The sequence below is a fragment of the Bubalus bubalis genome, chromosome 15 (genome assembly GCF_019923935.1).
Source record: "Bubalus bubalis isolate 160015118507 breed Murrah chromosome 15, NDDB_SH_1, whole genome shotgun sequence".
NCBI lineage: Eukaryota > Metazoa > Chordata > Mammalia > Artiodactyla > Bovidae > Bubalus > Bubalus bubalis.
In genome coordinates this window covers 16149088-16161321 of record NC_059171.1, presented here as the reverse complement: position 1 = coordinate 16161321, position 12234 = coordinate 16149088, and the positions used below count along the sequence as shown (strand labels likewise).

At 39.3% G+C, this 12234-nt stretch overlaps 2 protein-coding genes across 3 annotated transcripts in view; one reads left to right on the top strand and one right to left on the bottom strand.

The window, feature by feature from the left end:
* The window catches only part of POP1 (POP1 homolog, ribonuclease P/MRP subunit), a 35361-nt gene extending 33810 nt beyond the window's left edge, over positions 1 to 1551 (bottom strand). Inside the window, exon 1 of the mRNA XM_006048772.4 lies at positions 1402 to 1551. The gene's annotated coding sequence lies outside the window, so the exon portion shown is untranslated. The remainder of the gene's footprint in view (positions 1 to 1401) is intronic.
* Positions 1552 to 1580: 29 nt separating this feature from the next.
* RIDA (reactive intermediate imine deaminase A homolog) lies at positions 1581 to 9919 on the top strand. 2 transcript variants are annotated; one of them, XR_006544847.2, is made up of 7 exons: positions 1581 to 1765; positions 3921 to 4026; positions 5628 to 5682; positions 6871 to 6939; positions 7580 to 7683; positions 8044 to 8099; positions 9311 to 9919. XR_006544847.2 is itself a non-coding variant. In XM_006048770.4 (6 exons), exons 1-6 carry the CDS (start codon positions 1701 to 1703, stop codon positions 9371 to 9373), a joined length of 414 nt encoding a protein of 137 aa, XP_006048832.3. In that variant the 5' UTR covers positions 1587 to 1700; the 3' UTR covers positions 9374 to 9919. The 2 variants fall into 2 exon arrangements, 1 of the variants encoding a protein (XP_006048832.3); XM_006048770.4 differs by lacking the exon at positions 7580 to 7683 and having other exon boundaries at positions 1587 to 1765.
* The last annotated feature ends 2315 nt before the right edge of the window (positions 9920 to 12234 follow it).

The window sequence follows — 12234 nt, the reverse complement described above, 5'->3', positions numbered from 1 at the left end:
TGCTGCACCGAGATCAATAATCTCCTACTTGAAATCAGATGCCAGTCACTAGGCTTCTGCAGAGACATCTTGTAAATCTCTAGGGGCTCTCCAGAGGAGGAAGCATGAGGGGGCAGCGAGGAGGTGAACAGTGCCAAGTCTCCTCAAGGTTCTCCGAATCACCCATCTTATTCCTTTAGAGAATGCAAGCCCAGTCCTAGGAGAGCCTCTGCCTGGTGGGGCAATGCAGAGAAATGACAGACAGAGTGGGATCAAGATCACAGGGGCTGAAGTGTAAACAGATAAAGTAGGGGGTCCCCAGAAAAACAACCAGGCAAGGCTTTCTTGGCATTTGAGAAGCCATTTCTTGCCTAAGCCATTTTGTGATCTAAGCCTGGCCACAAGGCTTGTCCCTGAACAGCATGGCTCAGTAATAATGATCTTAATGGACCTAAAAAAACGATCTTAAGATCCCCTGCAGCAGGAAATGGCAGCCCATGCAGGATTTTTGCCTAGGAAATCCCATGGACAAAGGAGCCTGGTAGGCTACAGTCCATGGGGTTTCAAAGAAAGTAGGACACTGACTTAGCAGCTGAAAGGGACTTAAAAAACAACTATTATCAGGCAGGAGAAGTACCAGTAATAAAAATCAGTTGTAAACTCCCATTTCTAGTTCCATGACCAAGAGTAGCCTGAAACATTTTCTCCAGCTGTTTTGCAGAATTTGAACCCCCTCGGGCACTCAATCATCAGATCAACTGGGATGATGCTGCTGACCTTTCTTATGACCCCCTCCCCCAACCCTGTCTCTTCCACTAAAACTAAAACTGTTGACCTTTGCCACAAGTCTATGCTGAATTGCCTTCCGCTGGAGCCCCTTCATGAATATGCATGTATTCCTAGCTTAAAACCTGGAGAAGGAAATGGCAACCCACTCCAGTATTCTTGCCTGGAAAATACCCACGGACGGAGGAGCCTGGCAGGCTACAGTCCAAGGGGTCGCAAAAGAGTCGGACACGACTCAAGCGACTTAACTTACTTTAGCTTAAAAGGTCCCGGATTTTCTGCTGGGGAGACACTACTTTGGGAAAGATCCACGGTATTCTCCTCACTTGAAGCAAGTAATAAATCCTTCCTTCTGATCTTTGGCTTCATTGAGTCCTTTTGTTTCGTTTTTTTTGTTTTTTTTTTTTTTTGGCTTGACACCCACCAAGACGTGACCCCAGTTCTCTGGTAAAAGTAGGAGGTGCCAAGCGGAAAGAAGGGCCCCAGCGCTGGCAGCAAGGGAAGAAGAGTAGGTTATAGTTGGGTGTGAGGACAATCCAAGAGGAGCCCGGCCAATACTAGGCACCCGCAGGGGGAGGCCACACCCTCTCTCCCACAGTCGCGATCCCTGGAGGACGCCAGCCCATCACGACCTACCTTCCAGACGCCCGGTGTGAAGAAACCAGAACTCCCCACCTAGTCCGGATGACAAGGTTCTGCCACAGCCACCGACGCGCCGGGCGCGGAGAGCGAACTGGAGGGCGCATGCGCCAGTGTGACCGCGACCTCCACGTGGCCCGGAGTCGCACGGAGACTACAACTCCCAGAATGCCGAGCGAATCCCCGGCCAAGCTTTAAAGCAGCGATTCTGGCCCCTGCTGGTCAGGTGAAGAGCGAGCGAGAACCGAGTTCTGCGTAGTTGTTTCCGAGGGGCAGCAAGGGAAAAGGGTTTAACCATGTCGTCTCTGGTCAGAAAGATAATCAGCACCGCGAAAGCCCCCGCGGCCATTGGTCCCTACAGGTACAGGAGGGCTGTGGGAGCCGAGAAGGACTCGAGGCGTCTGGGGTGGCGACTCCGGGGCGGGCATTCGGGGCGTGTGGGGTGGGGGTTTGGGGCTTGGGCTGCTGCTGGTACTGCTAAGTCGCTTCAGTCGTGTCCGACTCTGTGCGACCCCATAGACGGCAGCCGCTAGTCCAGGTTAGAGCTGCTGCGGGCCTCGGGGTTCACTGTGCCCACTGGGACTGAACCATAGCAGGCTACGCACCTAGAGACTCAATACCAATTGTGTTATAAAATTACCAATTGTATTTAAAGTTATAAAGGAAAAAAGATATGAGGGGAGACGTCATGAAATAAAAGAGGAAAGTTGGGAGCATGTTGAACAAAATATAGGCAAGTAGGACATTAGAAATGAAAGTATCTTATTTTCTGAATAACCGTGAGATGGGGTAAAACAGATTTTACTTCTAAATTTAAAGTGAAGTTAAGGTCTCTTTATAAAAAAATTTTTAAACATTTAATGCCATTGAAATGTGTACTTTAAAATGGTTAAAATGGTAGATTTTATGTTTAGAAACAATGGTGGGACTTTTTATCTAAGAGAGAATTAATTGCAAAAGTGAAGAGGAACTAAAAAGCCTCTTGATGAAAGTGAAAGAGGAGAGTGAAAAAGTTGGCCTAAAGTTCAACATTCAGAAAACTAAGATCATGGCATCTGGTCCCATCACTTCATGGCAAATAGATGGGGAAACAGTGGAGACAGTGTCAGACTTTATTTTTAGGGGCTCCAAAATCACTGCAGATGGTGATTGCAGCCATGAAATTAAAAGACGCTTACTCCTTGAAAGGAAAGTTATGTCCAACCTAGATAGCATATTCAAAAGCAGAGACATTACTTTGCCAACAAAGGTCCGTCAAGGCTATGGTTTTTCCAGTGGTCATGTATGGATGGGAGAGTTGGACTGTGAAGAAGGCTGAGCACCGAAGAATTGATGCTTTTGAACTGTGGTGTTGGAGAAGACTCTTGAGTGTCCCTTGGACTGCAAGGAGATCCAGCCAGTCCATTCTAAAGGAGATCAGTCCTGGGTGTTCTTTGGAAGGAATGATGCTAAAGCTAAAACTCCAGTACTTTGGCCACCTCATACAAAGAGTTGACTCATTAGAAAAGACTCTGATGCTGGGAGGGATTGGGGGCAGGAGGAGAAGGGGACGACAGAGGATGAGATGGCTGGATGGCATCACCGACTCGATGGACATGAGTTTGAGGGAACTCCGGGAGTTGGTGATGGACAGGGAGGCCTGGCGTGCTGCAGTTCATGGGGTCGCAAAGAGTCGGACATGACTGAGCGACTGAACTGAACTGAAAGTTGATTTGTTTGGCTCTCTTTCAGGTCTCAGTGTAGCTTATGCTTTTCCCTGTGATCTTGTTACTAATTCTGTTATTTAGTTTCCTTACTACAAAAATGATCAGTTCAGAAAGTAAGCCATGTATCCTTCTTGACCCTTCAGCAATGATTAACCTTGTCTCATTACTTATTTTCTTGAGTGCTTGGCAGTGCTTTCTTTTGTCGGTTATGGGATCTTAGTTCCCTGACCAGGAATTGAACCCAGACCCTGGAGTGAAAGTGCCAAGTCCTAACTACCGGACCCAGAGAATTCCCTGTTTAGTTTTTAAGAAACTCCCAACTACTTTCCAAAGTGTGTGTACTATTTTGCATACCCACCAACAAAGTATGAAGATTCCATTTTCTCCACATCCTCATCCATGCTTATTATCAGTCGTGCCTTATTGTGTGTAGTGGTATGGCGAAGTGGCTTTGGTTTGCATTACTCCTTCACTCTTTGTATGTCTTCTTTTACGAGGTGTCTGTTCAGATCATTTGCCCAGTATTTTGCTGGGTTGTCTGTCTTTATATTATTGAATTATATAAGAGTTCTTTATATATTCTGAATACAAATCCATTGTTAAATAAGCGTTTCACAAATATTTTCTCCCAATTTGTGACTTGGGTTTCCATTTTCTTAAAGATGACTTTCAATAAGCAAAAGGTTTTAATTTCCATGAAGTCCAATTACTATTTTATATTTTGTATTTTTTGTATCTTAGCAAAGAAATCTCTTAGCATTGAGTTTTACATTTTATATTTTACATATATTGGATTTCTGTTCTTTGCAGTCAGGCTGTGTTAGTCGACAGGACCATTTACATTTCAGGACAACTAGGCATGGACCCAGCAAGTGGACAGCTTGTGCCAGGAGGGGTGGCAGAAGAGGCTAAACAGGTGAGTCATTTTCCACATTTGAAGTTCCCTTTTCTACTTCTTTTTCATCATATTGAGGAATATTAAGAATCCATTTGGCTCATTTATTTTACAGAGATTATCAGATAGATGCTTTTTATCTGTTGACTTATTGACGTAAAACAGTTTTACAGTAATAGAAAGTTGGAAATGTGATGAATCATTTAACAACCTAAAAAAAAAAATTTTACCTGCCAAGGTGACTTTAAATCTGAATTATTGGGTATTAACTAAATTTACTGTGGTAATCATTTCACAATACATACATGTATTAAATCATCATGTTATTTACCTAAAACTAATGCAGTGTTATATCTCAAGTTATATTTCAGTGAAATGGGAAGGAAATTGTGAAAGCAATTGTGAATTGTGAAAGCAATTGTGAATTGTGAAAACATCTTGCCACTTCCGCATGAGTTGGGAAATTTTTTTAGGCCAATGACCGTAAAAATAATCCACCACCACAGAAGTAAAAATCAATGTTTGTTAGAGAGAGAGAAATATCAAAGGTTACATGCAGTATGCAGTATGTTTTCTAAAAATATTAATAAGGATGGGAGTATAATTCTAATCCAATAAATAGAATTAAATTATCATTTAGTACATTCACTGAGTCATTTGTGATGTCCAAAGGTAGAAAATAACCTAAAATGTGCATCATGAGGAACTAGCTAAAGAAATCCTGCTAGATTGTACAGCTAAATTAATATGGAAATATCTTCCAGATAAATTGTTATATAATATAACCAAGATACAGAACAGCTTGCACAATAAGCTACCGTGTGTGTCTCTCTGTCTAAGGATATATACATTTATGCTGGTATAGGCATTGGCTGTCTCTGGAAGGATATACAAGAAACTAGAAACAGTTTTCTAGTTGTTGCCTTTGATGAAGGAAACTCGGGAGGGAGAGTGAGGGTGAAAGACATCTTTTCACTGTATATGTTTTTTGTAGCTTTTGAATTTTTTGCCATATCCATGTATAACCCATTTAGAAGATTAAATTTTTTAAAATCATCAACTACTATAATGTGACCAGTCAAAGTGGAAGAGTGAATTGGAAAAACAATAAATTAAGGACAGAGTGAAAAACTAACGTTTTTCCAAAGGCTGAAGTGTCAAATATACACAAAATTTACTAATAATTGTTTTTTAAGAAAAAGGAAACAACCTCTTTAAAAATGTTGCTTCAAAGAAAACAGGTTTAAATGCTTACTAGCTCATACTTTTCCTGAAAGTGATACAGAATTAGGAGCCCCAGTAGTTATTTCTGTTTTAGCTTAGTTGACATTGAGAATTTCACAATTCTAGCATTGAGGAAGAGACTTCAGTCTTTCTCCTCACAAAAAGAGAAAATTCTCACTATATTTCAGAAAGATTCACTCCATCAAAGAAAGCCAAGAGGCATTTTACTTGTATAGAGGTGGCTTATGAAGAGTGGCTTATGTGGCTTATGAAGAATTTTCTAGAAAAGGAAGATTTTTCTGCAACATAGGAAGTATTAGTAAAAGATGGTTAACTGAATTGAGTTAAATCTTCGATGTAACATTAGTGCCTAAGGGCTTTCTTCCCTTGGTTCACAGGCTCTTACAAACATAGGTGAAATTCTGAAAGCAGCAGGCTGTGACTTCACGAATGGTGAGCAACTTGAAATTATTTCACATTTCTTTTTGATATTTCTTTGGTCTTTTTAAAGAACACATGGCATCTAATAATATGTCCTGCTGTATCTTTTGTTGTTTGAAGTTGGCTGAGTTTCAGTCCCATAGACACAATACCAATGAAATATTAATATAGTCGATCTAGAGCCATATACATAATATCAGTAAAAAATTAATCAGTAGTCAATCTAAGGGAAAAAAATGGAACATTTTATTTGCCCCAACCTGAGGCTGATACCTGGCAGACAGTCTTTCAGAAAGCTCTGAGGACTATTCTGAAGAGGTACCTGGCCCAAGTCTTGGCAGAAGGTTAGTGCTATTCGTGAGGAACAGATAGCTAAGTTAATGGTTTTAGTGCTAGGTATGGAAACATGTAAAACTAGATTCGTAACATTTTCTCCTGAAAATATCTATCTGGGGGCCGGTTCTGCCAATTTCCCTAGAGCACGAAGTGCCTTATCCTGATCTTCTTCCTGAATTCCTTTCAGGATGTATTGTAGGTCAGCGACTACAGCAGCTATGACTTGATTCTTACGGAACTGGATGCTCCCTTTTGATCTTAATTTCTATCATTGCCAAGTCAGGTGAGGACTTAGTTGATATGTCACTCAGTGTGCTGTTAGTGGACTAAAGCTCTGTTAATAGTAGCCAGAAGCCAGGAAACGAGTCTCTCTTGTTGCTGCTTCCCATATCTAGAGTACAACTATTATAATCATCGATCTTGAAGAACTGTATTTTAGGTCAATGATTTCACGTCATCTAGTTATTTTTACTGGAGACTTGGTCACGTTTGATAATGCAAGAAACAATCTTGCAAAACAGAACACAGGTAATATAGCTAGTGACATGAATAAGCTCATAAGTAAGTTATGTTATGGTCTAGGGAGTTGCATGGCTAGCACCAGCAAAAGAAGAATTGAACTTTATGGTTGAACAGGTATTTCTATTGTTGAAGAGGTCTGGCTAATGCTCTATGAAGACACCCAGTGCACACTAGAGGGGCGCAGGAGGACTAAATCGGCAGAGAAAAGAAATTTTATGTTAACATTTTTATTGTCTTGCCTTAAAATGTGAATTTTATTTCATCACTACCATTTTTCTAAGTAATGTTTTAGATCAGACCAAATAACTAAACAAACCTAATGACAATGTATATATCTCCTAGTGGTAAAAGCAACTGTTTTGCTGGCTGATATAAATGACTTCAGTACTGTCAACGATGTCTACAAACAATGTAAGTTATTTGGCTTTATTACTATTTTCCATTTTAAAGAGAAGTGTATCTATTGGACTTCCCTGATGGCCCAGGGGTAAAGAACCCACCTTGCAGTGCAGGGCATGTGAGTTCAATCCCTGGTCCCAGAAGATTCCACATCCTGAAGGGCAGCTAAGCCCATGCACTGCAACTAAGACCCAACATAGCCAAATAAATACACATTTTAAAAAGATATATATTAACCTTAATAAGTGTCCATTATAAATTAAGAAGGGCTTTCCTGGTGGCTCAGTGGTAACGAATCCGCGTACAAATGCAGGAGAGGTGGGTTCTGGGTCAGGAACATCCTCTAGAGAAGGAAATGGCAACCCATTCCAGTATTCTTGCCTGGGAAATCCCATGGACAAAGGAGCCTGGTGAGCTACAGTCCATGGGGTCACGACTTAGCAGCTAAACAACAACAATACATTAAGAATGTTGGGTGAGGTTAAAGAAATGGTCATAGATCCTGTCCTGAAAGAATTAATAGCTGCTTAGAAACACAAAGTGTGTCCCCTTGAAAAAGATCCAAGTTATTTCTATTGCATTCCCTAGAAAAACATAGCACAACCAGACAAATCCTTTTTCCTTAAGCTTAATTTTATTACATCCTTCTCAGGTTTTCTGTACTCTCCAAATCATTTTTCAAGACATGACTGCATTTATTATTGCTGTGATGAGGTCTAGCCACGATCTGTCCTGCTCTCTCAGAACCTTTAACTGGTTAGTTAATATTTCTGTGCCTTGGTTTCCTCATATCCTAAATGTGGACAACATCTTGTAAGGTTGGAATTTTAAATGAGTTAATACAGCATGTAAGCATGCATGTTAGAACAGATTCTGAAGACTGTATATTTTCATTTTTTTCCCAGAAAGCTAAGATACTTTTAAGAATATTAAATATTATGGGACTCATGGCAAAGTATTTTGTCAAACAAATATGAACATGAGCTTCTTTTTTCCAGTGTTGGCTTGTATCTAAGAACTGACATAGATCTGAATTACTTACCAGATTCTTGATCCTGCAGTGTTGAATTACAATATAGTATCTGAAAAAACTAAAATGAAATTCTTTTAAATTAGATTTCCAGAGTAGTTTTCCTGCAAGAGCTGCTTACCAGGTTGCTGCTTTGCCCAAAGTAAGTACACGTTTGTCTTAAAAATTAAGAAAATTAAAAATCAAGGCTACAAGCTTCCCTGGTGACCTAATGGTAAGAGTCCACTGGCCAGTGCAGGGGACACGCGTTCAGTCACTGGTCTGGGAAGATCCTACATGCCACGGGGCAGCTATATCCGTGTGCCAAAACTACTGAGCCCATGTGCCTAGATACTGTGCTCCACGACAAGAGAAACCACCGCCATGAGAAGCCCGTGCACCGCAACTAGAGCGCAGCCCATACTCGTCACTACTAGAGAAAAGCCCTTGCAGCAGTGAAGACCCAGCACAGCTAAAAATAATAAATAAATCTTTAAAAAAAAAAAAAATCAAGGCCACACATGAATGTGAATACAACAGAATCATTTTACTTAAACTATGAGAAGTAAAACAGCCACTCTATTGTTTTACTGTTACTTAACAACTATAAATTGAGCCAGGTCTGTGAGTTCTACAGTTAAAATTTTAATTTTCTATTGTATAATAAAATATCTAGGAAATGCCCTGGCGGTCCAGTGGTTGGGACTCCGCACTTTCCTGCCGAGGGCTCAGGTTTGATCCTTGGTTGGGGAACTAAGATCCAACAAGCTGCATGGCGTGGCCAAAAACAACACTAGGCTTTCCATTAGGAAAAATCATCTGAAAAACAATGGCTCATAGATTTCTTACCATTCTTACTTTGGTTTTCTAATTGAACTAGAAGCACTTCCTATGCCCCTTAGCAGCACTATATTTCTACCTATAAAGAAGCAATTCTCATGGACTTCTGGAAATTTTGCACCCAAGAAATTTAGCTTCTGTGAATGGTATTTTTGTTGCTTTGACTGTTACTTGGAATGATCAGTATTATCAAATTTATTAAGATGCAGAATGAGATAGAAGGAGCTCTGAACTTGACATAAGACATGGGTTTGAACCTCTGCCGTTTGGCTTTGTGTTCTGGGATGGGTTAAACAACCTTTCTAAGCTTCAGTGTATCATCCTCTGCACTGAGAGAACCCTGATAACAGAGCTGCTAGGGGAATCACATGAGCTAACATAAGTGAACATGCTGGGCACGGTAGCCTAGCCTTTTCTTAGTGATTCTTGGTGAATGTGCCCCCTCCTTTCCTTCTTTGAAAAGTTTAATGTTAAAAATGCATATGTTTTCAGTAGACATTATAATGCTCTCTTAATCTGTTATTTTCCCAACAGGGAGGCCGAGTTGAGATCGAAGCAGTAGCTGTGCAAGGACCTCTGACGACAGCATCACTCTAAGTGGGCCAAGTGTTATTTAGTCTGGAAATTTAATAGTATTTTTAAACTAATGGCTTAATCCTTGTTGGAAAGTGTAAGATTGAAATATCTAGAAATATGGAAATACCATATAATAAGGGAAACAACATGAATTGAAGATTAATGATGAATCTAGTTACTAATGTTACAAATTATACTTCTGTAACACTTGTATTGCTGGATGTGGGAAAACAGACATGCCTTACTGAGTTAACTCAGAAGACTAAAGTAGAGAAATAACATAGGAAAGATGAGCACACCTAATTCAACTAAACCCTATTAATTTAATGATGTGAAGTATTTTATTATGTCAGATATGTGATTTTTGCTTGAATAAAATTAAAGCATTTAAATTTGAATGGCAGAGATAAAGGAGAAGAAACTGGACCAAATTTTATATAGATAATATTTTTCTAGTGGAAATAGCATGCAGATTTTCCTTGGTGTGATTCCATTTACTGATTTTTTTTTAACAGTTTAATGTATGCATTAAATTACATTACCTAAATAAAAGTGAAGAAACCATGAGGTTTAAACTCCCAACTATTTTTTTTCTCAGTTTACTTCTGACTTTACATTTTTACACTGTTGTAAAGGCTCTGTGTAACCATTTTGCTTGTTCTTTGAAGTCTTTTCACATAGAAACTACTACATGAATACCTCCTGTTGTAGAATAAATTCCAACACAGAATTTTATAGATTTGAGAAGTTAAAAGTTCCCTTCACTCACTGTCGATTGCACTTACCTCCCCAAAGACCACCACTGCTGAGGATTCTGAGTGTAACCAGCAGATAATTTTATATCCATTACATACTTGATCATCTAGTTTGGTTTTGACTTATTTATATAAATGGAGCTTTACTGTATATATTATTCTGCAGATTGCTTTCTTTCTTGAAGGTTTTCCATATAGACACATACTGATCCACCTCATTTTTAAAGCTGTTGCAGACTCTTCTTTTGTGTAGATATACCTTAGGTGATTTAACTGTTGCTCCACAAAATTATCATATCAGGGTGCTGTAACATTCTTACTTACACATTTAACATTTTACATATATCTATTTGTTTCAAGTTGTCTTAGAAATGTCTTGCTAATTTGTAAAGTTTGTCACCAAAAGATAATGTTAGAAGCACTTCTGAAGAGCAGTTTTGAGACCACAGACTTTTGAGTAATTCCAACAGGCTTCAAGGCCCGGATCTACCACTTATTAGCTCTATGACCTTCAGCTAAATATTTAACCTATTTTAAGTCTCAGTTTGCTGAAAGATAATAATTGCACCTTTTCAAAGGAATGTCATAAGCACTATTCAACATTAAGAAAAAAAAAAAACTTAAGACCATGGCCTCTAGTCCCATCACTTCATGGCAAATAAAAGGGGAAAAAGTGGAAACCATGACAGATTATTTTCTTGGGCTCCAAAATCACTGTGGACGGTGACTGCAGCCAGGAAATTAAAAGAACTTGCTCCTTGGAAGGAAAGCCATGACAAATCTAAACAGGATATTAAAAAGCAGAGACATCACTTTGCTGACAAAGGTTTGTATAGTCAAAGCTATGGTTTTTCCAGTAGTCATGTACAGATGTGAGAGTTGGACCATAAAGAATGCTAAGCCTGAAGAATTGATGCTTTCAAACTGTGGTGCTGGAGAAGACTAGAGATAAAACCAGTCAATCCTAAAAGAAATCAACCACGAATAGTCATTGAAAGGACTGATAATGAAGCTAAAACTCCAATACTTTGGCCACCTCATGCAAAGAGCCAACTCTGGAAAAGACCCTGATGCTAGGAAAGATTGAAGACAGGAGAAGGGGACGACAGAGGATGAGATTGTTAGATGACATCATTGGCTCAATGGACATGAGTTTGCGCAAACTCTGGGAAATAGTGAAGGTCAGGGAAGCTTGGCATGCTGCAGTCATGGGGTCGCAAAGAGTTGGACATGACTGAGCAACTGAACAACCACCACCAGTATTCTTGCCTAGGACAGAGGAGCTTGGTGGGCTACAATCCGTGAGGTCCCAAGAGTCAGACACAACTTAGCAACAACTACAATGAGATCATCATATGATTTTTCTCACTTAGTTTGCTAATAATGGTAAAATACACCCATAGTAATGAGCTTTTTATAGTATAGAACCAACTCTCATTCGTAGATAAATTCACCTTGGTCAACATACATATTTATAACATATTTCATACACTCAAATTCAGGATGAGGTATTTTGTTTAGTATCTTTACAGTTAACGTTCCTCTGTGAAACTGGCTTCTTTTACATAAGAGTTCATTGTTGTAAATATCCTTGAACGTGTGATGGGAGTTTACCTATAAAACTGTTGGAGCTTGATATTTTCTTTGGGAAAAAATTTTAAACTACTGATTCAATTTCTTTAATGGTAATGGGAACATTCAGATTTTGGTCATTTACCTTGTTATAGAATTTGCACACTTCATCTAAATTTCACCTTTTAATCTCTTGCATCTGTATTCAATGCCTTCTTTTCATCTAATATAGTTTATTTGTGCTGTTTTTTTAATCAGCCTTGTCTGGAAGTTTATCCATTTTATTAATCTATTTAAAGAATCATTTTTTGTTTATTCTTTTTAGCATTAATTTCTGCTCTTGTATTTAATATTTCCTCCAAGTTACATATAAGACACTTCTTTCTGCTTTTAAGACTTTATTTGTATGTGATAGAAACCCAACTAGTATAAAAAGGGAAAAAAGAGGAATTCATAGGATCATGTAACAGAAATCCAGTACAGCTGACTTTAGGCATGTGTGTTCCAAAAACCTCCCGGCTCCATCTGTCTCAAGGGGAGGATGCTGCGGACTCA